This window comes from Lactuca saligna, chromosome 2 (assembly GCF_052625555.1).
Source record: "Lactuca saligna cultivar CGN05327 chromosome 2, ASM5262555v1, whole genome shotgun sequence".
Lineage (NCBI taxonomy): Eukaryota > Viridiplantae > Streptophyta > Magnoliopsida > Asterales > Asteraceae > Lactuca > Lactuca saligna.
In genome coordinates this window covers 151562787-151590515 of record NC_136418.1, presented here as the reverse complement: position 1 = coordinate 151590515, position 27729 = coordinate 151562787, and the positions used below count along the sequence as shown (strand labels likewise).

Below are 27729 nucleotides of genomic sequence, written 5' to 3'. Positions count from 1 at the left end.
GCATTGATTTAACTTTGACCTTGCCGTCAAGCCATGTCTTACGTTATTTAGAACATTGCTCTTGCCGTTAATCAAATGTCAAAATAGAATGATCACAATTGATTCTATGAAATATGTGTAAAAAACCAAAAAGCCAAAAAAAAAAAATTTTTGGGCAAGTCGGTTACTCGCAAATGAAAGTACAGGGTTATCTTTGAAAATCATTCATAGTCCAGGGTTTATGGAAGACTATTTATTATTTATCCAAACCAAATAAATTTTAGGTTACGGGGATTTGCAGGTCTCGACATTAGCAGTTTCTCTCTGCCTCTCGCCGCCTCTAACCCTCATCGGACAGCCACCGTCTTCCTTCTTTTCCATTAACGCAAGTATCTACACAACGTTTACATTGTTTTCTATCTGACACTGTTAGATACCATATCCGCTTGTTTATTTGTTAGTTTTCCTATTATCTCAAAGTTTAATGTTTGTCAAATTGATTTACAGTCACCGAACTTCAGTTGAATTCGAAGATGGGCATGAAGGCGAAAAAGTCCATGATGAAGAAAGTAAAAAAGGGTTCTACCGAGTTGACGGCGTCAGTCCGTAAGGACGAAGCTGCTGATTTCCTGGTGAGTTGTTTTATCATGGCTAATACTTATAATCACGTATAAGAACCATTGCTACCTTCATTCAGATTTGCAGTATTTGTTCCAAAGTTTAATCAAGTTTTCAGCTCTTCTATGGAGTTTGACCACCAGCAGCCCTAATTCAAAACGCACCCCATTGTTGATGTTTTAATCCTTTTTTAGTTTATCTGAAGGTAGTTGTTGATTGATTTGTATTTGTTTGTGTATATGAAATAGCCATTAGAGGGTGGTCCAGCACGAAAACTGCCAATCACCGAAAACTCAGAAAATAAAGCTACGGTATTGTATATTGGAAGAATCCCTCACGGGTTTTACGAGAACGAAATGGAAGGTAGATTTTCTTATGTTATTTAATGGCCATCTTAACTTGTGTTCATATACACACAAGCAACTTATACATCTTATGCCTCAAAGGAGCTCCATTATAACTTGAAGTTGATTCAATTATTCCACTGTTTATGCAGCTTTCTTCAAACAGTTTGGTGAAATCAGGAAAATTAGGATAGCAAGGAACAAGAAGGTAATATCTTTAGCTTTTTAACAACATACTTTCATTTATTGGTGTATTATATCATCCCACTTTTATTTTTTTGCCTCTACATCAATATACTTTAAAAAATTTTCTTATTTTTTTCATTTATTTGTGTATTATATCCATCTTTTCAGACAGGAAAATCCAAGCATTTTGGGTTCCTTCAGTTTGCATCTCCCGAGGTTAAACATATTCCAATTCACTCACCTGTTAACTAAAGTTTTTCTCAATTCTAATGAGGAGACTTGAACTTACTATCTATGAAAAATATGTACAGGTTGCAAAGATTGTTGCTGAAACAATGCACAATTACCTCTTGTATGAGCATTTGTTGCAAGTACAGCTCATCCCTCCAGAACGTGTTCATCCTAAACTGTAAGCAAGCATTTCAATATAACATTCTGGTCAAAGTTGTTGACTTGTTGTACTTATGAACTTGTGTTTATATGATTTGTAGGTGGAAAGGTGTTAACCGGTATTACAAACCCTCTGACTGGATCCAAATTGAACGCAAACGCCAGAACAAGGTATAATATAATATAATATAATAATAATTGCCATTTTCTTAAGAAACATGTTATTTTGTGTTAGTTGGTTGTTAAGTGATGTTATGATGTTTGGTTATTTAGGAAAAGACATTCGAAGAGCACAAGAAGGTGGTAGATGGAATCTTGAAAAGGGAGCAGAAAAGGCGGAGGAAGATCGAGGCTGCTGGGATTGATTATGTGTGCCCTGAATTTGTAAGAGTGTGATTGCGTTTTGTGGTTTTGGTTGTGTGATTATGTTTATTTGTTGATATGGATTGTGTTTAAATTGATGTGTTGGTGAATTTGATGAAACAGGTGGGAAGTGAAGTGTCAGCACCCAAGAAGATCAGGTTTGAAGATTAGAGCAAAGTATAGCTTTTATGACCTACATTACGTACACTCTAGATGTTTTGGGGTGTAGTCTAAATTTTGTAATTGCATATGTTGGTTGTTTTGCTCATTAGAAAGTTTTATGTTTGACAAAAAGATTTGATGTTACCATGGTTGAAATTTTATTCTAGTTATAAATGTTGGATGAAGATTGAATTAGAATGGAATGGCTTAATTTTATCGAATGGGGGAATTGATCAATTCCAAGGTAATAGATGGAATTGATATCTGTATGATATCATGTAGTCATAATATCAAGCTAAATTATCAAGTTAAAATACAATCATTGATAGTATATTTTATCAGTCATGTTTTAAATCTTCAAATAAAATGTAAGTAATCACTTTTTAGCCATATGGCTAGCTAATTTTAACTGCATGTCCAATTTGATGGAGAAAAACATATTTCATAATCTGCAGCTCAACTTTTAGAAGATGCTTTTCCAAGTCGATTGATGAAAATAAAGTAGGACTGAATTTATGTTTGTTGAAGCAATTTAATCTTTTGTTATGAGATTCCAGTATTACTTTTACGTACATGTAATTCGGATTACAATGGTTTTTTGGGAGAAAGGTTTTAAAAACTAATGGGTTTCTTAGATAATTCGGATTTTAGATGTTACTTTAATATTTATGATTGAATAATATAGCATATGGTTTATTAGTTACTTTTTCAAGAATGGTAATGATTTTTATGTATATAATAAAAATAATGTTTAAATAGAAAGACCTATATTAGCAGATGATCATGATCATATCATAGAATGTAGCTAGCCTACAACCATAAACCCTTAGTTTTCGATTTTCGGAATATGATCGACTTGTCTCTTGTATGATGGATTAAACTCATTTGAAAACGTAACCATCCAAGACCACTAAACCTGTACAAAATCGTCTTTCTTTAACGATTCATTTAGGGGTTTGGATCATAGATTATGACGAAAAAGGGAATGTAATTGTTGAGTCTTTTCACAATTTTTGTTTATTTAAAATAAATGTGATTCTGCTTAATTTTAATATCACATTAGGGGCGTAGACATAATAAGCTTAATGAACGAGTGGCCAAGATTTTCATTCATCCAATAGTCCAGTACACATATATTGAAAATTAGGGATGAGCATCGGAACCGGGTACCTGCTTTCGGAACCGGAACCGCCTTGGAACTGCCGGTTCCGAAACTGGAACCGCCTTAAGCGGTTCCGGTTCCGGTTCCTAAAGTTACGGAACCGCCTTAAGTGGTTTTCCGGTTGCGGTTCTCGTTTTTTAGGAACCGCTACCCGCTGGGTAACCGCCGGAACGGGTATATATATATATATATATATATATATATATATATATATATATATATATATATATATATATATATATTGGTATCTAGTATCAATATATGTGTGCGCTATTTTGACCGATTTAGAAAATATTGATCCGATTTTGTCCGTTTTTGTTCCGAATTTATTCGATTCCGACCGAAATAAATTATAGTTTTATTGAAATTTTTTAATAAAGTTGATGTAACCGGGTTACCCGCTCCCGGAACCGGAACCGCCGGTTCCGGGACTGGTTCCAAAAATTGAAGAACTGCCTAGACCGGTTCCGGTTCCGGTTCTAACTTTCTAGGAACCGCCGGTTCCGGTTCTCGCCAAATGAGGCGGGTACCCGCCTACGCTCATCCCTATTGAAAATGACATATCATCTCAAAAGGGAGCCTTGTCTACATCAAGTTGTATCATGCATTCCGTGACCCTTCTCCGGTTCTCCCAAAAAGGTGTTGCGTTGCGCTTTAGGAGTTTATTAGTCTCTTTTTTTTTTTATTTATTTATTTATTTTTTTTTTTATAAATTACAACATTTACACGAATGAGAATAGTGAATCTTATTTTGTATTTGTAAGACAATATTATTATAAACAGGGAGATTTTTTTAAAATTAAATGTTTTAATAAAAAACAAGTAAAATATGATATTATGATAAACAAAGGAATGAATGTTCGTTATTATTTCTTGTACATAACTCAATGATTCATTGATTAGATATGATTAAGATTGTAAACAAACGGAGCAGACAAGAATGAGGATTGTTCGTGTTTGTTTGTTTAAGTTAGTCGGAAAAATAAATGAACACGGACCGATAAACGAACGAGTTTTATTGTTCATGTTCGTTCTTTTAACAAATTACATTGTTTATGTTGGTTTGTTTATGTTCATGCTAAACAAATATAAATGAACATATATATATATATATATATATATATATATATATATATATATATATATATATATATATACATAAATAAACATATAATATAGTAACGTAATCAAAGCATAATTAAGCATATATGAACATAAAAAGGAACGTATATTAACAAACATAAATGAACGTTTATGAATATAATTGAACGAACGAGATCATTGTTCATTTTGTTTATTTCACTAAACAAACGAGAATTTGTGTTCATGCTCGTTCATTTATTAAATAAACGAACTTTCCGTCTCGCTAAACATTTCAGTTTATTTACAGCCACCTAGATATGATCACAACACGTTTACATAGTTATAACCATAGCAAAATTTTTTGATCAATCGGATTCGTCACAAATATTGGACCTGAGCTTCTCCGCCCAACCTTTATTTTTATATAGAAACAACACTATTCATTACAATTTACAACCGATCTCTAAACCGAACACTATTCTTATATTAATGAAAATAATAGCCTCCATATTTGGTGCACTATTTCATACAAAAAATCTTATTTATTTATTAACATAGTATATTTTCAATGATATATATATATATATATATATATATATATATATATATATATATATATATATATATATATATATATAATTTGCAATGATTATTATTCATCATATTAGGATTTATAATATTGTAATATATTTTCGGTGTAAATTTATTGTGTTGTAGTTTGAGTGAAAAAAAATGTAAATTTATACAAAAATAATAATCTTAGTCATAGGGTTGAACTTGGTTTAGCATATAGAGTATGTTTGAAAAAGAAAAAGTATAAGTGGGAGCTTCTTTTTATTTTTATTTTTTTTATTTTTTTATTTTTTATTTTTTTTGTAAGTTTTAGTTTTTTGTGTTATAAGTCGTATTAAAACTACATAAAACATATTTGAACAAAACATACATAATTTTCTTAAGAGCAAAATAGTATGCTACTTGAAATAATTTTGAGTTATGATTTTTTTTTTTTTTTTTTTTTTTTTTTTTTTGTATTATAAATGATTATTATTATTTATTTATGTTTTTAATTATAGTTAAAAAAAAAAAAAAAAAAAAAATTGAAGCAAGCTAGTTCTCAAACATTCTCATTAAGTTTGTGGGTCCAATTGTACGTTGTACGTCATGATTCTCCTACTCATATGCACGTCATTCCGGCATGGCTGAGGTCCCATTTTGGCATTTTTCTCCGATTGTCTCTCCTAAAATAAGTTGTTTCTTTCTTTCGTATACAAACAATTTTAATGTAAAGTATTTTAAAAAAAAACTTATTATAATATTTTCCAAACAGTTTCATTATAGAATTATTTATATGTTAAAATATTCAAAGTTATCATATGTTCTAAGACTCATTATGATTCATCCGCGAAAATACATTTTTCACTCAAATTTTCGTTTTAAAATAAATATTTTGTTATTTTTCTTACTCAAGATTCACAAAGTCAACAATAACTATAGAACGCGTGCATGGATATGTTAAAAATTAAAATGAAGCAATAAACATCCAATACTTTAAAATGTGATTTTTAAAGCGAAAGCACGGTATATAAAAGTAACATTGGAGCTATATGATTAAGAGTAGTTTTGAGAGAATTTCAAGTTATTTATTTATTAATTTATTTATTATTATTATATATATTAAAGTTATAAAGAAAAGGAATAGTAAACTTGCTATTTTTTTGGCAGAATTAGTTTCTATATTATTATTGGGCTTTAAAGTTAGGAATACTAAATTTGGATGTTTTTTGGTAACTTTGATCTTCATTCTTTACCTATTTTAACACTTTTGGTCATTGTAATCAATACTTGTACACTTTTTTGGAACCTTTTAATATTTAAAGTTTGGTCACAAAAGTTTAACGGTTTGACAACTTTGATCCATTTTTTAAAAAGTTGCTAATTCTTACCCCTTTAATTCTTTAACCATTTTAACACTTCTGGTCCTTGCAGTCAAGACTTTTACATTTTTTCATAAAAACATGAAAAAACGATCCGGTGCAAAGCTTGGACTTTTCATCCTTGCACTTTCTATGTCTATCATATTTATCAATTCAGAAACAATATTGAAAGCTTCTGGCCCCCGCGTAGCGGAGTAACCTATCTAGTTATTATTAAAATTATTATTATCATTATTATTATAACGAAGGAAAAAGACAAAAATGGAGGTTTTTATACACCTAATATGTGGAGGTTTTCACGGATGATATTTTTGAAATGGACTGATTCACTTGTAAAAAATATCAAAAGGATGTCGTTTTTATGATTTCGAAGATGGCGGCAAACAATTTTCATAGATATCATCTACAAAAATGATTGGTTATTTAGGTAATCATACTTTAAGTCTTAAAAAATAGTAAATGAAATTAAACATATTTATCTTTTTCTTTTTTAACATATTTATTTGTTCAATCTAATATTTTAAGATTTTCTTTTGATTTTGTTACTTTTCATTTTATTCAAAGCAACGGTTCAAAAGTTTTAATATGTCAACATCACACCTAAAGTCGTACATGTTATGAGACTCGGCCAAGCGGATTCATTTATTCTTGTTATTTATTATTTATATTCATTAAATAAATCCAATGAATTATTCTTGTATATATGTTAATATGTGTTGGATATGTAATCTATTACAAAGTAAAGTAATAGTAGATGAACTTGGCTTTAAAAAAAATTGAGGAATGTGCATTCAAAAACTGTAATGGGTACTTTTCATTCTTTAAACCATCTCCGGCCAATCTTTATTTTTCCTTTCATAAATGAAGTAAAAAAATAGAGTAAATAGTATTTCATTTCCAACCCTACTTTATTTTCTACCCTGTTTTTTACCCCAAAAAGTAAATTTTGGAATATTCCATTTTTATAACTTATATATTTTATCAAATACACTCATCTACTAATTAAACCTTATATTTATGATTAATTAATATAAATTAGTATATAATATTTTATTATAAATATTAAATATTATATTTAAATTATTATTAGTAGATAAAATAAATTAAAAATATATAAAATAAAAATGAGAGGGATTAAAATTAACAACCAAACTTCACCTCTATTTTTGGAGATATAAATAATATTTCCTCATATGCGGGAAATGAAGGTGAAAATAAGGTACGATTGGAGAAGAATGATGGAAAAAATGATAAAAGAAATGAAGTTTGGGGTAGTTGGAGATGCCTTTATATGCTTATCAAATCTTTAAATTACCAACTTAATAAACTAATAAACAAATGGTAATTATTTATCAATAGTTAATATTTGGTCCCTACTCTTTAACCATAGTGTTATATAATCCCCAAAACATAAAATTCATCGAAGTAATTTATTTAATATGGTCCCTCTAGTTGGACCTTTCGTCTCATTTAATTTCGATGACATGATAATTCACCATTTAACGATAAAACTCTAGAATAACAACGATGTTAAGATTCATCGTACCTTAGTATATAATGGGATATTCTCCATCCCGAAACACCAAACTCCTGAATATAAATACACCTCACTAGCTTCAACACGCTCATCGCAATTTCGCAGGAGTTGCTTCTTTGCATACAAATTCGTCTGAATCTTGCAACTTTCTACGGTTTATAAACAGCCTCCACCACCACCGTTGCCTTTGCCATCATCCCGTTGATGGCTATGACCACAAATGGCCTCTCCTCCAAATTGATTCCATCTTTCCTTCGCTGTCTTAACTCATCTTCTCCCTCTTTCACCACCCCCCATTTCCGTTTTGCTCAGAGAACAACGATTAACACGACAACCACCACTATCTTCGCACCTCCAGCACAGCCGGAACAAAGCACCATCAACTACTCCAATGACGACCGTGTTTATAATTTTGAAGACACCAAACGCCTTTTCTCATCCGTTAAGACCGGTAAACTTATACGTTCAGCGGCGAACCTTAGCATGGCTTCGGTGGAGCCGGTAGTGGATTTGGGGATGTGGGTGATGAGTTCTAGGTTAATGCAGATGGGTTTGTTAAGAGAGGTTGTGTTAGGTGGAATCAAGCATACGGTTTATGAGCACTTTGTTGCCGGTTCCGACACCGGTGAGGCTGGTCGAACAGTGAAGAAATTATGGGAGTCGGGGTTAAGAGGGATGCTGGATTATGGTCTGGAGCATGCAGTTGATAATGAATCGTGTGATACAAACGCTCAACAGTTCATCAAAACTGTTGAATCAACCCAATCTCTTCCTTCATCTTCTGTAAGTCTTCTGTAATTTACATCCATCAAATTCACATCAATCTATCTTGTTTATTTTCTGAGTATATATGTCTACTGATCCTATGAACAACAGGTTAGTTTTGTAGTCGTGAAGATCACAGCTATCTGTCCAATCTCTTTGCTAAAGAGAGTGAGTGATCTACTTAGATGGGAATACAAACACAAGAATTCATCTTCGTTTGTGCTCCCATGGAAGCTAAAAACCCTTCCCATATTTGTCGAATGCAGTCCTTTCTACCACACACTAACAAAACCCTCCCCTTTGACCATGGCAGAAGAGCTTGATCTTGAACTAGCTCAACAAAGACTAACTACCATATGTAATAAAGCCATTGAAAGCAACGTGCCTGTAGTCATTGATGCAGAGGATACTTCTATCCAACCAGGGATCGATTACTTCACATATTCAGCAGCAATCATGTACAACAAAGGTCAAAAGCCCTTGATTTCCGGGACCATTCAAGCGTATTTAAAGGACGCCGGGCAGAGGTTGTTCCAGACAAAAAAAGCCGCCGATAAATTGGAACTGCCGATAGGGTTTAAGCTAGTAAGAGGAGCTTATATGTCTAGCGAAAGGAAATTGGCTAATTCTCTTGGTGTTGAGTCTCCTATTCACAATAGCATCAACGAGACACACCGTTGTTTCAATGCTTGTGCTTCGTTCATGGTAGACGAGGTTTCTAATGGCCCTGGTGGGCTCATTCTTGCCACTCATAATCTTGAATCAGGTAAAAGTTTGAAACTTTACGTCTTTCATCATCTGGGTTGCTTTCCATTTTTCCATATTTGTTTAAATTCTTTTAAAAAGAAGGTTATACTTTTTATGTTCTTGAAGTTTGAATCAGGATATAGATGTAGTAAACCAAATTTGATAAATGTATTGTGAATCAGGAGTATACTACTCCGGGTAATACTACTGAATTACTGATTATGAAAACCGAACGAGGTATCTCTTGAGACAAAATCCACGATCTTTAACACGATCGGTATAGCTTCAAACTGAGTTTGTGTTATGAATGACCCTAACAGGGAAACTGGCCGCGCGAAAGGCAGGTGATTTGGGGATTGGTAGAGAAAGCGATAAGCTGGAGTTTGCTTCACTTTACGGGATGGCGGATGCAATGAGTTTTGGATTGAGAAATTCAGGGTTTAAGGTGAGCAAGTACTTGCCATTTGGGCCTGTTGATAAGATCATGCCTTACCTTTTGCGACGAGCGGAAGAGAACAAAGGGCTACTTTCATCTTCATACCTCGATAGACACCTCATGATGTAAGAAACTCGTACTCTGTCTCTGTGAATAAATACCTTTTTCTTCATGTGTCGTTCTGATTACTGTAACTGGAACTGGACGATGGTGTTTATGCAGGAAAGAGTTGAAGAGGAGAGTGAAAGCTTGTGTTGGCCAAGTCCCAATGGTTGGCAGAAAAAGAGAGAGGCCCGTGGTTTAAGTTGAAATGCAGAAAACATGAGCTTGAGCCTTTTGCTTCTAGACCTTGTTAACATGCTTTTTCAAGGATGTATATAAATCAATAGAAGCATGGTGTTTATCGTAATTCATTAAAATTTATGATTTTATAGAGTTGAATGGAATATTAAATGATTAATTTTGATTAAAAATAACTCTATTAATTTTTCAACAATACATTAAATTTTATAAAGTTTAAAGAACATTATCAAAATTAATTTATAAGTTTATTTAAAAATTAAAAAACTTTTTTTCCTATTAAATCAATCTTGAATAATGTAAAAGTTATATCAATGTGTCATTTCATAATAATAATAAAGTTTCTTCCAAATTAAACTTGTCACATCATTAAGCTCTACTACCTATGAATTCTCTATTATTAAATTATCCATTGTTCATGTGCTAATAAAAATGATTTTTCATTATTTGCGAAAATATGAGAAAAAGATGCTCTAAAATGTCTAGCTAGGAACTGATTTACGCAAATGCATATATTGAGGGGTTTATCCAAGATAAGGCATAACTGGAGATCTGTCAACTAGAGATCCATTTTGAACGAGAGATTGTCTAAAAAGGAGAAACTTAGGTGGTCGAGAGCCATATACGCCACCAAATTATGACATGCTGACTAAAATATTAAAACTATATATAACTTGTCTCCTACAACATCAACATATACAACAGCAACAAATTCATCAAAAGCCTGAAATTTCCTGATTATTTTTGCAATCCTAAAGAAAACTAAACATGGATAAATCTCAAAAAGCAGAGTACAATGCTGGCCAAATTGCAGGCCAGACACAGGTAAACTTTACCTGATCGATTACAATTGTTATACTAGCTATATATGCATGATGCATGTCATCTTGTTGATGTTGATATATATTATGCATGCAACAAATCGATCAAAAAGCATTGAATTTTGTTTTTGTCTTGACGAAAGAACCATTTTCTGATTTACATCAAATTTTATAATTAATTAGTTTGTTATTCCATAAAATCATATGATGGATGATTCAGTAGTACTTTATGTTTTCAGGAGAAGGCTAGCAACTTGGTCGAAAAGGCTCAAGATAAAGCCCAATCTGCAAAGGACAGCATACAAGAGGTTTGTGTTTGTGGTTGTGGGTGTATAGCTGTGTATAGATTAGATGGTTGAAAAGAATTAATTAAAATTTAATAGACACATAAAAAAATTGCAAAATAAGTCCAAATGCGTGCATATATGGTTTTTTAATTAGCATGTTATTGTTATGTACAGGGTGGTCAACAGATGAAGGCCAAAGCACAAGGAGTCGCGGAGGGAGCCAAGGATGCCGTTGGTGCTAACAAATAAACATCATCATCGATGGATCTTCTATTTCTATTTTTTTAAATTTTTTTATAATTTTTTTTTTCATTTTTTAAATTTTATCATCTATCTCTATCTATGGGGCTATGATCTACATACATGTTTTTTACATGAAGTTTGAATATTAAGATTTGATAAATTCTATGGTTACCTCACTTTTGAAATTAAAAAAAAAAAACTATATTTTTTACTCTTCTTTTGACATTGAAACTTAAATAATTCGTTTCATTAACAATATAACAAAATTGATTACAATGAGGTCAAACAAAATGACACATTTGTCATTTTAACCAATTTTGCGAGACTTTCATCAGGGCCGGTCCGTTGATTTTAGGGGCCCGGTGCGAAACTAAAAAATGGGCCCCTAAATATATATTTATTTTTTACTTATATCAAAAATTCATTAATTATTTCATAATTGTTATAATATGAAGCAAAAGAAAAGAACGATCATACAATAGATAATCTTAGACAACTACATGAATCGCGAGACTCTCCTAGCATTCTTGGAAGCAAAATTGTTCACCAACTCTTCATAATCAATAGTCTCCAATATAACGTTCTCAATAGCTATTATCATCAATCCATTAAGTCTTTCTTGTGACATTGTGGACCTTAGGTAGGACTTCAACAACTTTAGCTTTGAAAAACTTCTTTCTGCAGACGCGACCGTTACGGGAATAGTCAATAAGATTTTGTAGGCAATAATTGCATTAGGAAAACAATCGACTTTTTTCATATACTTTAAAACATCAATAGGGCTCGTAATTTCACTCGGTAAGAACATGTCAAGCAGCTTTAACTCCATATAAAGTTCATGAGAATCGATATCTGATTGTTCACCAGACTTAAGTGCGGCTTCAAGACGGCGACAACATGACTTGAGATCTTTGTCATCAAATTCCTTCATTTTTTTGGAAACAAAAAACCAAAAATATTTTCATACGCTTTGTATTGTTGAAATCTTGTTTTAAGAGAAGCACTCGCTTGATCAACAATATATAAAAAGTAATTAACTTTAAAATTCTCCTCGGCTGAAAATACAACATCTTGATCACTTGAATTCTCATGAAATTGTTTTTTTCTACTAACCGGCCGCTTTTGAGAGAATACCGGATCAATATTCATTTCAACGGAAAGTTCCTTCGCATCATCAATTGCCTTGGAGAACCCTGTTTCTCTAAACTCTTTGAAGTACTCAATTAGCATATTCACTTCGTTAATAGCAACATCGAGAAGCATATCTTTTGATTGTAATTTTTTGCTAACTAAGTTCACCATGTACAATATTTGATACCAAATGACTATGGATACCAAAAACTCAAATCCACAAAGCTCATTATTTGCTAGCGATTTAGCTTCACTTTGGATTTTAGCATCGTTGTCTTTTTCCGCAACTTCAAGTAAAGCTTCTCTTAAATCCGGAAGTTGTCTAATAGCCTTCACACTATCAACACGGCTTTCCCACCGAGTGGCAGACAATGACTTTGGAGTCAAACCTTTGATATTCTCTTTCAGAATTTGCCACCTCTTAGTAGAATTGGAAAATATTGTATATACTCGTTGTATGACTCCAAAAAAATCTCTAGCTTTACTACAACTGTTAGCCATGTCACACAGTGCAAGATTAAGATTATGACAACCACATGGAGTATAAAATGCTCTAGAATTTATGTCCAAAAATCTCTTTTGAACTCCTTGATGTTTTCCTCTCATGTTTGATCCATTGTCATACCCTTGCCCCCGCATATCATCAATATCAAGACCAAGAGATTTTAATTCATCGTGTGTAATATCAAAGAGCCCTTTACCAGTCGTATCATTAACATTCAAAAAACCTAAAAAGGATTCTTCAACAGTAACATCATTGGAGGAGAAATTTACATACCTCACTATCAAAGACATTTGTTCTTGGTGACTTGTATCAGGGGTACAATCAAGTATGATGGAGTAATATTTTGCTTCCTTTACTTTTTTAATGATTTCTCGTTTAATTTCATCAGCTAGTAAAAGTATCACCTCATTTTGGATCTTGTGGCCAAGATAATGTACATGGATCTCATCATTTTTGATACGACGCACATGCTCTTTCATAACCAGGTCAAACTCTTCAAACATCTCAATCGCTCTAAGAAAGTTTCCATTACTCTTTTGATATAATTTTTCATTTGTTCCACGAAATGCTAAATTATATTTAGCCAAATATTTCACTAGTGCAATAATCCTCAATAGTACTTGTTTCCAATGCTCCCTTTCTTTCTTAAATTGATCATACACCACTTTATCAATTGTTTCATTAACTTTCAATCTTTCACGCATTTCAAACCAAGTAGCTAAATTTGTGAGATGATCTAAACCAACTTCATGCTCTTTAAGTCTTGTACTAAGATGTTGCCAATCTGCATAACCTTCACTATCTAATTGACCTTTCGGGATCCCTTTTCTAAATATTTTACAGCAAAAACAAAAAACTTTATCAAGCTCTTTCGAGTATACTAGCCATTCTCTGTTACATGTCTGTTTAGTTGGCAGAGTTCTAGTATACATAGTTGCAGAAAACCGTCTAGAAAATCTATCAGGTGGACCCTTATCAATAGTATTATCCCTTTTAGGACCTTTCTCTACCAAACGTTTCACCATGTCTGTGCTTAGTCCATCCCAATTTCTTGGATCGAATATATCAACATTATTACTATTAACATTAACATCATCATCAACATCATCATCATCATCATCATCATCATCACCATCATCTTCAATGTTATCACCATCGTCATTACCATCATCAACATCAACACGATCTCCATCGAAATTAACATTATCAACATTAACATCATTAATTTGATCTCGTTCGACATCAACACCCAAATTATCAGGAATATCATCATTATTTTGATTTTGAGAAGGAACTTTAGGTTTTTTTTGGAAAAACTTATCTAGAGAACCACTGTTAGCCTTTGTTGATTCTTCAATTCTTTTTCTCTTTTTACGTTTTTGACTACCAGATAAATACTTAGGAGGCATTATTTCTGAAAATAGAATAACAATAATCAACCAAATACTCGATAAAAATTAAAACTATGATAAAAGAACTCTAGAAATCTAATTGAATATATCAAAACATTGAATGAGCAATACCAATAACAATGTAAACTAGAAAAAAAAATACTAATGATTATAAAAAAATACTAATAATGATGAATTATAAATATTACCATTAGAGAAAAAAAAAACGAACCTTTTCTTATGTCTTCCTTTGCTGCCGAATTGCGCAAACTCAACAAATAAATAAAAGAGGCTAAGGACTTATATGTAGTAATTAAATGTGTGTTTGTGTTAGATACTAATTCTATGTGATATACTTAGTTTAATTGGACTTATATATTAATTTAATTAAAGATGGGTTTGACATAGATAATTCCTTATGTGATAGATGTGTTTGTTACGTTTGAAATAAAAGGATATGTTGAACTATTATAATAAAAATAAAAAACAAAACTGCTTGTGCCAAGTTTAGATCTTGGGACTAAATGATAAATATCAAGCGCCTTTACCATGTCAACCACCAATTTTTTGTTTACTTTAATTTCGACATCTCATATATAAATATATATATATGTATATATAATTATATAAATATCGGGCCCCCCAAACAATGCGGGCCCTGTGCGGTCGCACACCCGACATATGTTAAGGGCCGGCCCTGACTTTCATGCAAATTCACAAAATCTCTCCTTATTTGTGTATGGTAATATTAGTTTTGGTCATTATATAGACGCTATGTTTTGGCACAATTGGTTTTAACTTGTCATATTTTTTAATTTGTTATGTTTTTCGGATCAAAAAGTAATTTACAACCAGACAAGGAACAAGAAATAAGGCCAAATCAATCATTCTAAGGCTATAAGCTGTTAGAAATTTGGGTGTAGAAAGGCTTGGAAATTCTGAGAATTGTGATTATCACTTTCAAATCGAAGTATTTGGTGGTACTCCCAAATCTTCAATTGGATAAGACTCAGAGAGACAAGAACCGAGAATGTTTGATGATATTTTCGTATGTACCAGAAAATGAGACCAAAACCAACTTTAACAACTTTGTCTGAAAACTGTCATATGACAGTTTTAAACTGTCATATGACAGTTTTAAACTATCATAAAACCATAAAAACTGTCATAAAACGGATATATGGATAAGGGTCAAACCAATGGTCAATTATCTGAAAAATCAATTTTTCGATGCATTTTTTAATATAGCTCGATCCCAGCCAGGGGCTCTGCCCCTTGGACCCCGCCAGGGGCTGCCGCCCCTTGGACCCCGCTCCCAGGGACGCTGCCCCCGGACCCCCGTTCGTTCAGGGGCTTCGCCCCTAAATGACAGTGTACTTTGAAACTTGATCAAACTTAAACAAGTGTGTACTCCACACCTTCCTTACTTGTTTAATATTTATCAAGATCATTTTTGGTCAACACAAAGTAATCTCATTACACTTAAATAACATTGATGATCAAAATCACCAACATAAGCTCGTAACCATATATAATTTTAAAAGCATACACATAGAAAGTTCCATATGATCATCAAAGCTCAAATATCAAAATAACAGGGCTAGCACATTGGGGAATTACTTACTTGGCTCGGCTAATCACGCACGTTGCACTCTTATCTTTTCCTTTCTTTCCAAAAGCTTTTTACGTTATTTTTGAAAACAATTTTACCATTTCCTTAGTTTGAGTTCTGACACACCTGAGGGTATGCTTGGATCCCTCAAACCAAGGCACGTTGCACTCTTATCTTTTCCTTTCTTCCCAAAAGCTTTTTACGTTATTTTTGAAAACAATTTTACCATTTCCTTAGTTTGAGTTCTGACACACTTGAGGGTATGCCTGGATCCCTCAAACCAAGGCTCTGATACCAACTTGTAACATCCCCCTCTGGCACGTATCAAAATATTGTCCACTTTGGGCCACTCGCCATAAGGACTTCCCAGGGGGTCACCCATCCCGGTACTACTCCCGTCCGAGCACACTTAAATGTAGAGTTCTTATGGGATCTACTGCCTCACGGCTTTAAAACACAATGTGACAAGGAAGGTATCCACACCCTTTATAAGGAAATGTTTCGTTCTCCTTCCAAGACGATGTGGGATCAAGTACAACCCACCTTCACCCCCCGTTATAGGGTTCGACATCCCCATCGAACACATCGACCCCTGTCCCGGATCTGATACCAACTTGTAACGACCCAATTTTCAAAGTAAAATTTTCATTTTAGAAAAAGCAAACATAATATCGTACATTAAGAAATCCAGTTATAATTGTTTTCGAAACATAAGTCAAATACAATTTTTATTCCACACATCAAAGTGTCCCATAAAATGTATGCGAGCGAGTGCAGGTCGCGCCATCACGCCTTGCCCTTGCCCTTGGAATCTGAAGTACCTGAAACCATAAACAAACCTATAAGCACGAAGCTTAGTGAGTTCCCCATAGCATATCCCACACACAAATCACATAACATGCTAGTTATAAAAGCTACCTCTACAACATAACACATATTAATTAGCTATGAAGCTACCTCTACCTCATCATGCATATCAATTAGCTTTAAAAGTTACCTCTACCACATAAAACATGTCAATTAGCTATAAAGCTATCTCTACCATTAGCCACAAAGGCTATCTCTACCCTTAGCCATACAGGTTATCTCTACCATTAGCCCTGAAGGTTATCTCTACCACTAGCCCTGAAGGTTATCTCTACCATTAGCCCTGGAGGCTATCTCTACTGCTAGCTGTAAATACTATCTCTACCACATATCAACACATAACAATGCCACACACCTATACACAGAAAGTATACCAACTATCATAAAATGGACCGGTCTTGGTGTCTTAGACCCATTGGTATGGTGAGAAGACTCACCTCGAATGTAGAAGCTTTCTGAAGAATCCTTAGCTACTGCCCCGTCCACTTCCTTCTGAGACTTGCAAATGAGCTGGAGAACCTAGATCCAAAAGCTCTTCCCTGATCAATGAAACTTCAAGGTGATCACTCCTCTTCAAGAACACCAAGAAGCACTCCAAGATGGACTTAAAAGCTGACACTCTCACTATTAGGGTTAAGGTTTCGAATAGGGGTTTAAGGATGAGAAGGAGGCTGACCCTAGAGGGTGTAATGCTCTTTATATAGTGTCATACCCTAAAAATTAGGGTTTAGTGACTTTGGGCGTACGTCTCCAATCACCCACGACCATTTACTCCATCTACGATGGGCGTACTCTTGTTCTGGCCACTTTGCATGCATGGGATCTTCTTGTTACTAATTTCCATTAGGGGTTAATATTGACAATAACTTCAAAGTATCATAACTCCTTCATTCTAAGTCCGTTTCCGATGAACTTTATATCCACGAAAAGGTGGAGGGAAGCCCTACGCACCCATCAACACCTCCGAGTCTAAAACCTTCTGGATAAAACCCGAGATCTGTAAAATACCGAATCGCCACTACCTTTTGGTTTCCGAGGCCCCAACTTAACATTTTCAAACAGGGCGTTACAGTAGCATGCTAGGAGTATTGGGCTAAATGGCGATATTAGTTTTAGTGATTTCTAGCTATTTAGAAACCTGTAATAGATAATATGTAATTGACATTTGATGATTAAATAAACAAGTTTTATTTATTAGTAATGTTACTATCTTGTGTCAATTGTTTATTATTGTTTCACTTTTGCATGTTTTGACTTCCTGAATAATAGTATTACTCAAACTATCCATAGTCGATCATACTTTGGAAGTAGGTATTGAGGCAAGACTATCATGAATTGACTTGTAGATTGTCTAAGCGTTTAGACATAGCAAAAGTTTGCTACAACGTTTATGAGTGCTCCTGAAATAAGATTTGAGTATTGGATTAGACCCACGCTTACATGAATCACTTCATGGAATCTATCACGAGTGATTGTGAGATGATAATATTGTATAGCATTTAAACTGAGATATATGAGTTGTTGTTTACGAGTTGGTTGTGCATTGATAATGTGTAAACACATTAGTAACTTGATCTTATAAAACGTGTTGTTGTGTATTATTTAATGAGTAAATAGTGCAAGCATATAAGTCAAAGATTATGTGTTCCTTTTATCCTAAGAGGATTAAAAGCAATATCTTGGGCCCCTCGATGATTTTGTGTTGACTTATGTGTTGGGCCCGGTCAGCACTGAATTGATGTGTTCAATTAAGTTCTATGTCAAACTAATCAAAAATCGGGAAACAAAAAGTAGACAATGAGTATGACTCCATTCCATGTCTTTGTCCACATGATATCTTGAAGAACAGAAGACTGAATGATCCCTTATCTAAAGGACGCATCATTGACTAGGCCGAAGTTCGACAACGGATTTTGAGAGATATGATTGCTAATCGGATTTTGAAGTCTACTTGCAATTATAGTTATTAGACTTATCCAAGTGGGAGACGGTTGGATTAGGCCTCTAAGCTCATAACTATAATTGGTATGTACTTGACCCGATAGTATCATTGTCCTTTTGGGTTGCTTGCACCATAACAACTTGACTGGATGAATTATGGAAAAAGAGGTTAATAGTGATTTATTAATATATTATAAGAATAATATATTAATTGATAAATAATATTATTCAATTAATATTGGTCAAGAAATAATTTGAAATTAATTTAGTGATCAAAAGAGATTAATTAAATTAACGGGACTGATATTGTAATTATAAGATCATTGCAAGATGGGTTGTGGACTCCTAAAATAAGGAGGTGGACAAAATCTATGGAAGCCCATAGAAGAATTTGTCCATAAGGACTGCTTAAGGCTTAAGCAATCAGATTAGTTTTGACTGAAACCCTAACAGCTCAGCTATATAAAGACCCTATGGGGTTCCTAATTTCGGCCACTGAACCCTAATTAGGATAGCCAACCGATTTTGTGATCCCTAGCCTCTCTCTTATATTCTTCCAACTTGCTCTTGGTGTTTGTGATCTATTAGAGGTATCACATTTGAGGTAATAAGCTCTAGAAATGCAAAGATCAAGCAAGCTACCATTGACGGGTAATATTCTAACTTTGTATTAGATATAAATTTCGAAATATAGCATGCTAGATTAGGGTTCATGCTTTGGATAATTGTTTTTGCATGTATAACTTGAGAAAAACCTATATCCAAAGCATTATGGTTGCAGGTGCACCATAGGATTGATGTATTGCTCAAAACCCATCAGAAGGAAGGTTCATCGGAATTAGAAAGGGGGTAGATGGTTTAGTGGTGGTGCTCAATGAATCAAAGGAAAGGAGGAAGGGAGAAGCCGATATCCGACGACCCCTTGTGGTTTATTCTTCATCTGGTTAGGAAAGGGAAAAAGAATCACAAGTAGAAGCAGAAATTAATGGCGCACCCGTGGTGGCAAATCACGAGAAGGGGTGGTCGATTTTCGGTCTGTTTCACTTGACATCAATGTCTCATAAGAGGTGGTTATCATTGATGGGAAGGAAAGAAGGAAAGAAGGAAATGAAGATGAAGATGGACCGAAGCAACATCTTTAGGGGTGTGCTTAGGTTTGATTTTTGACAGAAATTGATGGGTGTTTGGATTGGGTGTAGCACCTGGTTTCCGGTATGTGAATTTTATTCGAGCATTGCCCTATTTTAGCCTTGGACTCGGCGAGTCATAAGGTCCGACTCGCCGAGTAGGGACGAGACTCAGGACACGTTTAAGTGGGCGACTCGGCGAGTCCATATCCTGGACTCGGCGAGTCACCGCTGCTGGATGAAACCCTAAGTTTCAAGGGTTTGCACCCTATTTAAACCCTCATTCCGCCCCAAGTCGTCCCCATTCACCCCCCAGAACTCCCCAACATCGTTTTTCCCTTATTTCCTTGAGAGATTGAAGTGCTCTTGGTGTGTTCTTGAAGGTTTTGAGGAGCAAGAGGTGTAGATCAAGAAGAGGAGAAGGAGATCAGGCATCTTTGTGTCATTTCAACATATTCCTTGAGGTATAGCTCGTTTCCCCTCTGTTTTCAAGCTTGTAATCCCTTTTTTCTTCATTGGAGTCCTTCTTGGGCTCTTCCCCAAGCTTGTTTGTGCTTTGTGGGTGATAATAAGTTGTTAGCCTTTAGATCTAGGCATGATTTAGTCCCTGGAGCTTGGATCTTTTGCCTTTATGGGGTCATATTGCATGAAAGCCCTAGATCTACCTCTTTTGGTGCACTTTGAGCCTTAAAATCCATATTGGTGAATATCTACACGTAAAGTTGGAAACTTTACGTGTGGATTGTGTCCTAGAAGCCCAGATCTGTGAATGGCATGGACTGGAATCGAGCAAATCGGTGTATTTGATGGATGCATGGCTGCGACTCGGCGAGTCATCTATGTGACTCGACGAGTCTGGTCGCGAGTCACTGAACTGGTCCCTTTAAGATGTATCGAGTTGAGCCGTGAGTCACAGGGGGTGACTCGGTGAGTTGGAAGCTGAACTCACTCATGATAGGACTCGGCGAGTCAATGCCCCGACTCGGCGAGTCCAAGGCAATCTTCATAGATCAAGAACAAACTCGGCGAGTTGTTCATACAACTCGGCGAGTCTTGGCATATGTTTTCTTCGGATGAAGATGAACTCGACGAGTTGTTCATACAACTCGGCGAGTAGGATGAAGGAGTTGAATGACAGTTTAGAAGATGAACTCGTCGAGTCATAGCCCAACTCGACGAGTAGAATCAGGGACCCAGGACAATAGTTTGCTAGGGACTCGGTGAGTGGAGATCCACTCGGCGAGTTGGGTCAACTAAAAGTTGACTTCGATTTGACTTAGGGCTAGACCAGGGGTAAAATGGTCTTTTTACCCAAAGGACAGTTAGCAGTGTATGATTAAGTATATTGTAGGAATTACAGCCGAGGAGTTTCCGGAACAGCAGCAGCAGTAGTAGGTGATCAATTCCCACACAGACCAGCAGCTATTTCGAGGTGAGTTTCCTTCCAGTAGTAACGGGTCTAAGGCACCAAGGCCGGCCCGTATAGATGAGATGTTAGTATTATAGTGTGGGCCGAGCCCGTATCTATTAGTTGAGTTAATTGTGTTATATACCAGCATGATAGAACTGTTTACACTTGTTGTCTGTGCGATACTTGTATGATATGAGTTGGCGGGTGAGTGTGGGCGGGGCCCGTATCTCTCCGAGAATGGAGTGTGGGCTAGGCCCGTATCTCCCAGGTAGCGAAGTGTGGGCGGGGCCCGTATCTTCACGAGTGTGGGCGGGGCCCGTATCTCTCAGAAAGTGAGGTGTGGGCGGGGCCCGTATCTTCATGAGTGTGGGCGAGGCCCGTATCTCCTAATTGCATGTTATATGTTAAATGCTTGTATGGTATGGGGTATTATGGGGGGAGCTCACTAAGCTTTGTGCTTACGGTTTCAGTTTTGGTTTCAGGTACCTCCTCAGCTAGGGGAAAGGAGCCGGCGCGGTAGCAGCATGTCACACACACACCCTTCGGTTTCCGCATTTACGAGATTCACTGGGACTGTACTCTGATATTTGATGGGATGTATGGTTTGACTTTTAAAACATGGTTTGCAATGTGTTATGGTGTGATCAAACAATGTTTTTATTTATTAATGTTTTCTAAATTAATATTTTAAAAATGAAATTTTTGGACATGAAAATTGGGTCGTTACAAGTTGGTATCAGAGCCCTGGTTTGAGGGATTCGGACACGCCTTCGGGAGTGTCTGAACTCAAATCGAGGGATTGAAAGATTTTCCAAAAGAAAATATTCTCTAAAACTCGGAAAAGAGTCATAAGAAAGAGCGAAGTGTGTGACGTGCGCGACCGGCCGAGCTCAAGTAAGTATTCCCCATAGTACCCATACAAGTTTATGTTATGTTTATCAGCTTACGTAGAACCGCATGCTAGAATAGGGCTAAGGATCTAGGAGTGATGCCTTATGTGCCTGCTTATGTGTTACAGCTTTATGAGTATTGCATGCTAGAATTGAGTAGACAACAGTAGGATAGCCTGTTTAGGTTATGCCTGATAGTATGAGCTTAGCATCCTATGCTAGTGCCGTTTCTTGTTATAAGAATAGTTTTGGCTTGAGTCTGTTTCCCCTTATCCGAATTGCTGCTTGCTTCGTGCTTGGTGGGGTTCTGAGCAATGGGAGTTAGCCACTAGGTGAACACGTCACACCACATGTAATCAGGTTTGAATAATCCCAAAGTACTGGAACTGGCCCTATTGCGCAACTCTTGTTTGAGTCCAACCGTTGTAGGGACGGATCTTTTACTTGAAGGATTATCTAATCCTCATCACATGTGATGGTGTTTAGGTGGTGGCTAACTGGCATTATGAGGAGACCTACAGCAGCTGAGGACCAGTGGTGTTAAACTTGAGTTTCCCTAGGGCAAGCCTAGGATGAGAATAGCAGAGAGTAGCAGTAGTAAAGGGGATCTGGTGAAGTCGAGGAATTCCTCGGAGAAGGTACGGATAGATGTGGAAGGTAGTATGGGCCCGTACTACTGAAAGCAGAGGATCCGTACCCGAGCCGAGGAAGTCCAAGATGAGACCAGGGAACCTGTAAGTAGTTGAGATCCCTCAGAAAGTAGCAGTATCACTAATGATTATTATGATGTTTGCAGAATGGTGGTACTTCGACCGAGACCGACAGATGGCGGTTCAGGAGAGGGGTCAGGTTCGGGATCAGGCACCGAGCCGATTGATGAGAGGCTACGTGAGTTCATCACGTCGGAGATCACCAGGGGCATCCTTGAGTCGACCCCCATCCTCTTTGGGTCGATCAAGGAAGGGATCATGGATTTGATGGAGGATCGCCTACGGGCATTCAGGAGCGATTTAGCCTCTAGCCAGTCAGGATCTCGCACACTGTCCTTCAAGGACTTCAGGGGCAGTGGTGCGCCGGATTTCCATGGGGTGAAGGACCCCATTGTCGCCAGGCAGTGGATTGCAGATATCGAGTCTGCCCAGTTGACTAGCTTCTGCCCCGAGGGGTCGAAGGTGAGGTACGCAGCAGGGTGTTTACGGGACCGAGCCCGGGATTGGTGGGAGTCAGTGGGTGACTCGTTGGGAGCCTCGGCTATCGAGGCAATGACCTGGTCGGACTTTGTGACTAGGTTCAGGGCAGAGTTTGCACCAGCGGTCGAGCTTCAGCAGCTGGCCAGGGAGTTTCTAGACATGAGGCAGACGACGGAGACTGTGGCGGAGATCACCGCCAAGTTCCGGGAGAGGGCTTTATTGGTGCCCCAGTATGCCGGTGACGAGGATATGAGGAGGACTCGTTACCATGATATGCTACGAGCTGACATCCGGGAGCATGTTAGCTTTTCGGCTTGCCCTACCCTGGACTCTATGATTGCCAGGGCTAGGGAGAGGGAGATAGATTTGGAGCACATCCGGAAACGGAAACTAGAGGACGGTCAGGCAGGAGGGGCTTCGGGGAAGAAGCCCAAGGGATCAGACGGTAGACCGAAAGGTCATTCAGGATCGAGCCGCTGCGGGAAATGCGGCAGGACGCACGTGGGGATATGTAGGATGGGATCAGGAGGCTGCTACAAGTGCGGCAAGACAGGGCACTTTAGCAGGGATTGTACTGCTCCAGCTTCAGCTATTCAGACATCCGAGTTGCTGTGTTTTCACTGCAACCAGAGGGGCCACAAGAAGGCCAATTGCCCCCAGTTGTCAGTTGCAGCGCCAGTGAAGGCGCCGGCTCCAGCGACCCTGCGAATCACGGATGGTCGGCAGGGCAAGGCAGAGGCTCCAGTGGTGAGGAGTCGGGCATTTCAGTTGACTGCCGAGGAGGCACGCGCCGCGCCCGATGTGGTGACGGGTATGATTCTTTCCTTCTATCTTTTGTTTTATGATATTATGGTATTGATATGTGCTCCGTGTGTATACATGTGTATTAGGATCGTTCCATGTGAACGGCATCCCGGTTCAGGTATTGTTCGACTCGGGTGCATCCCGATCGTTCGTTTCTCTTGCTCTTAGCAAGATATTTCATGAGACTTCAGGCGAGTTAGATTGCCCGTTAGAAGTAGAGATTGCTGACGATCGATCGATGCGAGCATCGATGGTGTTTCGAGATTGTGTTCTGCGACTGCTTGAGGAGTGTTACCTGGTAGACTTGGTTCCCATCCCGTTGCGTGGGAACAAGGTGATTATTGGTATGGATTGGTTGTGCCCTAATGGGGCAGTGATAGATTGCGCGCAGCAGCTAGTGCGAGTCAGGACCCCAAGCGGGGGAGAGTTAGTGATTCATGGCGAACGGCCGCAGTGTGGACCCACTGTATGTTCAGCAGCGAGGGCTAGGCGCTACCTTCAGCAGGGATGCGCGGGATATGCCGCGTATGTGATGGATACCCGGGAGGCGGGTAAGGTGACCATGAGCGAGGTCCCGGTGGTTCGAGATTTTGCAGATGTTTTCCTGGAGGAACTACCTGGGATACCTCCGGAGCGACAGGTGGAGTTCAGGATTGACCTCATTCCCGGTGCGGCTCCGATAGCCAAAGCACCGTATCGGTTGGCTCCTCCCGAGATGCAGGAGTTGTCTACGCAGCTGCAGGAGCTGCTAGACAAGGGATTTATTCGTCCGAGCAGTTCACCCTGGGGAGCCCCGATTCTGTTTGTAAGGAAGAAGGACGGGTCGCATCGGATGTGTATAGATTATCGGGAGCTGAACAAGGTAACGGTGAAGAACCGATACCCGCTTCCGAGGATTGATGACCTATTTGACCAGCTTCAGGGAGCATCTTGGTTCTCCAAGATTGACTTGCGTTCGGGCTATCATCAGATGAGGATCAGGGAGGAGGATATGTAGAAGACCGCGTTTCGGACGCGCTATGGTCATTACGAGTTCGTGGTGATGCCGTTTGGGCTCACCAATGCTCCTGCCGCGTTCATGGACCTCATGAACCGCGTGTGTAGACCGATGCTGGATCGGTCTGTGATAGTCTTTATCGATGATATCTTGGTCTATTCCAAGACTCGGGAGGAACACGAGGAGCATCTGAGGGAGGTATTGGAGACCCTGAGGAGGGAGAGCTTGTATGCCAAGTTCTCCAAGTGTGAGTTTTGGTTGCGCGAGGTGCAATTCCTTGGACACCTCGTCAACCAGAACGGGATTCTGGTTGATCCGGCCAAGGTCGAGGCCGTGATGAGATGGGAGGTCCCGAAGTCTCCATCTGAGATTCGGAGCTTCCTGGGATTGGCAGGCTACTATCGGAGATTTATCCAAGATTTCTCCAAGATAGCCGTACCCCTGACACGACTGACGAAGAAATCCGCGGTCTTTCGGTGGGGACCCGAGCAGCAGGTTGCGTTTGAGATGCTGAGACAGAAATTGTGTGAGGCGCCGATCCTAGCCCTGCCTGAGGGCGTAGAGGATTTCGTGGTTTACTGCGATGCGTCCATTTCGGGGTTGGGCGCAGTTCTGATGCAGAGGGGGCATGTCATTGCCTATGCTTCGCGGCAGCTCAAGCCTCACGAGGCGAACTACCCGACGCACGATTTGGAGTTGGGGGCGGTGGTCTTTGCCCTCAAGATTTGGCGACATTACCTCTACGGGGTTCGGTGTACCATCTACACGGACCACAAGAGTTTGAGGTACCTCATGGACCAGCCGAATCTGAATATGAGGCAGCGGCGGTGGTTGGACGTGGTGAAGGATTATGATTGCGAGATCCTTTACCACCCAGGGAAGGCCAATGTGGTGGCCGATGCGCTTAGCCGCAAGACGGTGCCGATCAGGGACGTTTGCTTGAGGATGACCGTGGTGACTCCCCTATTGGAGCAGATTCGGGAGGCTCAACAGGAGGCTATCAAGGAGGAGCATCGGAAGAGCGAGCGTGTGGTGGGTCAGGTTTCCTCCTTTGATTATGATGGCAGAGGACTTTTGACACTACACCGTAGGGTGTGGGTGCCGTATCACGGTGGCGTGCGTCAGATTTTGATGGAGGAGGCGCACAAGTCCCGATTTTCTATTCATCCCGGGGCGACGAAGATGTATAGGGATCTTCGTCCGGATTACTGGTGGCCTTGCATGAAGCGGGATGTGGCATGGTACGTCGAGCGGTGTTTGACCTGCAGGAAGGTCAAGGCCGAACATCAGAGACCGCATGGCAAGATGCAGCCGTTGGACATCCCAATGTGGAAATGGGAAGATATCACGATGGATTTTATCACAAAGCTTCCCAGGACCGCACATGGAGTGGATTCGATTTGGGTCATCGTGGATAGATTGACCAAGAGTGCTCACTTTATTCCAATCCAGGAGAGCATATCGGCCGAAAAATTGGCCGACATCTATATCAGGGAGATTGTGGCACGGCATGGAGTGCCAATATCGGTAATCTCGGACAGGGATGTGCGTTTTACTTCCAGATTTTGGAAGAAATTCCATGACGAGTTGGGCACTCGTCTGCATTTCAGCACCGCCTTTCACCCGCAGACAGATGGTCAGAGTGAGTGGACCATCCAGACCTTGGAGGACATGTTGCGGGCGTGTGTGTTGGATTTCGGTGGTAGCTGGGATACCTATCTTCCCTTGGCTGAGTTCTCCTACAACAACAGCTATCACGCGAGTATTGACCGACCACCGTTCGAGATGTTGTATGGGCGGAAGTGCAGAACCCCGATATGTTGGGGTGAAGTTGGCCAGAGAGTCATGGGAAGCACCGAGGTGGTGCTAGAGACGACCTAGAGGATCCAGTAGGTTCGGAGCAGACTTCAGACTGCACAGAGTCGGCAGAAAAGCTACGCCGATAGGCGTCGATCCAACTTGGAGTTCCAAGTCGGGGATATGGTTCTCCTGAAAGTGTCGCCTTGGAAAGGTGTCATTCGATTCAGGAAGCGGGGCAAGTTGGGCCCAAGATTCATCGGGCCGTTCAGGGTTACAGCCCGGGTGGGCAAGGTGGCGTATAGGCTGGACCTGCCAGCCGAGCTCAGTCAGATCCACAGCACCTTTCATGTTTCGCAGCTACGGAAGTGCCTGGTGGACGATTCAGCAGTAGTACCATTGGAGGATATTCAGGTTGATGACAGCTTGAATTACATTGAGCACCCAGTCGCAATACTCGACAGAAAGACAAAGGCTTTGAGAAACAAGAGGGTAGAACTAGTAAAGGTGCAATGGCAGCACCGCAAGGGTTCGGAATGGACTTGGGAACCGATGGAAGAGATGATGGAGCATTACCCCGAGCTGTTTCAGGACCGGGCAGCATACTTCGAGGACGAAGTCTAAAATAAGTGGGGGAGATTTGTAGCACCTGGTTTCCGGTATGTGAATTTTATTCGAGCATTGCCCTATTTTAGCCTTGGACTCGGCG

General features: G+C 38.5%; 4 protein-coding genes across 7 annotated transcripts; 3 read left to right on the top strand and 1 right to left on the bottom strand.

Moving 5' to 3' along the window:
* Positions 1-253: 253 nt before the first annotated feature.
* On the top strand, positions 254-2240 carry LOC145032104 (RNA-binding (RRM/RBD/RNP motifs) family protein). Of its 3 annotated transcripts, none has more exons than XM_078980786.1 (9): positions 254-364; positions 487-611; positions 846-960; positions 1094-1149; positions 1296-1343; positions 1439-1536; positions 1619-1688; positions 1791-1901; positions 2004-2240. In XM_078980786.1, the coding sequence occupies exons 2-9, from the start codon at positions 513-515 to the stop codon at positions 2049-2051; spliced, it is 645 nt and encodes a 214-aa protein (XP_078836912.1). In that variant the 5' UTR covers positions 254-364; positions 487-512; the 3' UTR covers positions 2052-2240. The 3 variants fall into 3 exon arrangements, with proteins under 3 accessions (XP_078836912.1, XP_078836914.1, XP_078836913.1); XM_078980788.1 differs by having other exon boundaries at positions 263-368; XM_078980787.1 differs by having other exon boundaries at positions 271-407.
* Positions 2241-7787: 5547 nt separating this feature from the next.
* LOC145032103 (proline dehydrogenase 2, mitochondrial-like) lies at positions 7788-10182 on the top strand. Of its 2 annotated transcripts, none has more exons than XM_078980784.1 (4): positions 7788-8541; positions 8635-9289; positions 9453-9507; positions 9591-9718. In XM_078980784.1, exons 1-3 carry the CDS (start codon positions 7963-7965, stop codon positions 9470-9472), a joined length of 1254 nt encoding a protein of 417 aa, XP_078836910.1. In that variant the 5' UTR covers positions 7788-7962; the 3' UTR covers positions 9473-9507; positions 9591-9718. The 2 variants fall into 2 exon arrangements, with proteins under 2 accessions (XP_078836910.1, XP_078836909.1); XM_078980783.1 differs by lacking the exon at positions 9453-9507 and adding an exon at positions 9929-10182 and having other exon boundaries at positions 7790-8541; positions 9591-9831.
* A 207-nt stretch (positions 10183-10389) lies between these two features.
* LOC145029217 (uncharacterized) lies at positions 10390-11528 on the top strand. The gene is made up of 3 exons (XM_078977820.1): positions 10390-10831; positions 11067-11135; positions 11289-11528. Exons 1-3 carry the CDS (start codon positions 10775-10777, stop codon positions 11361-11363), a joined length of 201 nt encoding a protein of 66 aa, XP_078833946.1. The 5' UTR covers positions 10390-10774; the 3' UTR covers positions 11364-11528.
* Positions 11529-11853: 325 nt separating this feature from the next.
* Positions 11854-14402, bottom strand: LOC145030250 (uncharacterized). The gene is made up of 4 exons (XM_078978648.1): positions 14126-14402; positions 13924-14020; positions 12396-13821; positions 11854-12282 (listed from the first exon to the last, which is right to left on the bottom strand). Exons 1-4 carry the CDS (start codon positions 14400-14402, stop codon positions 11854-11856), a joined length of 2229 nt encoding a protein of 742 aa, XP_078834774.1.
* Positions 14403-27729: the final 13327 nt, after the last annotated feature.

What these genes read in the sequence shown, in the direction of transcription:
- LOC145030250 (XM_078978648.1), bottom strand. Translation starts at nt 14,402, where the DNA reads ATGCCTCCTAAGTATTTATCTGGTAGTCAAAAACGTAAAAAGAGAAAA. An exon ending in AGACGGTTTTCTGCAACTAT is followed by an intron (nt 13,822 to 13,923) that starts GTATACTAGAAC and finishes TAAAATATTTAG; the next exon opens with AAAAGGGATCCCGAAAGGTC. An exon ending in CAGCCGAGGAGAATTTTAAA is followed by an intron (nt 12,283 to 12,395) that starts GTTAATTACTTT and finishes AAAAAAATGAAG; the next exon opens with GAATTTGATGACAAAGATCT.
- LOC145029217 (XM_078977820.1), top strand. Translation starts at nt 10,775, where the DNA reads ATGGATAAATCTCAAAAAGCAGAGTACAATGCTGGCCAAATTGCAGGC. An exon ending in AAATTGCAGGCCAGACACAG is followed by an intron (nt 10,832 to 11,066) that starts GTAAACTTTACC and finishes TTATGTTTTCAG; the next exon opens with GAGAAGGCTAGCAACTTGGT. An exon ending in CAAAGGACAGCATACAAGAG is followed by an intron (nt 11,136 to 11,288) that starts GTTTGTGTTTGT and finishes TGTTATGTACAG; the next exon opens with GGTGGTCAACAGATGAAGGC.
- LOC145032104 (XM_078980786.1), top strand. Translation starts at nt 513, where the DNA reads ATGGGCATGAAGGCGAAAAAGTCCATGATGAAGAAAGTAAAAAAGGGT. An exon ending in TTCAGTTTGCATCTCCCGAG is followed by an intron (nt 1,344 to 1,438) that starts GTTAAACATATT and finishes AAATATGTACAG; the next exon opens with GTTGCAAAGATTGTTGCTGA. An exon ending in AACGCAAACGCCAGAACAAG is followed by an intron (nt 1,689 to 1,790) that starts GTATAATATAAT and finishes TTGGTTATTTAG; the next exon opens with GAAAAGACATTCGAAGAGCA.
- LOC145032103 (XM_078980783.1), top strand. Translation starts at nt 7,963, where the DNA reads ATGGCTATGACCACAAATGGCCTCTCCTCCAAATTGATTCCATCTTTC. An exon ending in AATCTCTTCCTTCATCTTCT is followed by an intron (nt 8,542 to 8,634) that starts GTAAGTCTTCTG and finishes TATGAACAACAG; the next exon opens with GTTAGTTTTGTAGTCGTGAA. An exon ending in CTCGATAGACACCTCATGAT is followed by an intron (nt 9,832 to 9,928) that starts GTAAGAAACTCG and finishes GTGTTTATGCAG; the next exon opens with GAAAGAGTTGAAGAGGAGAG.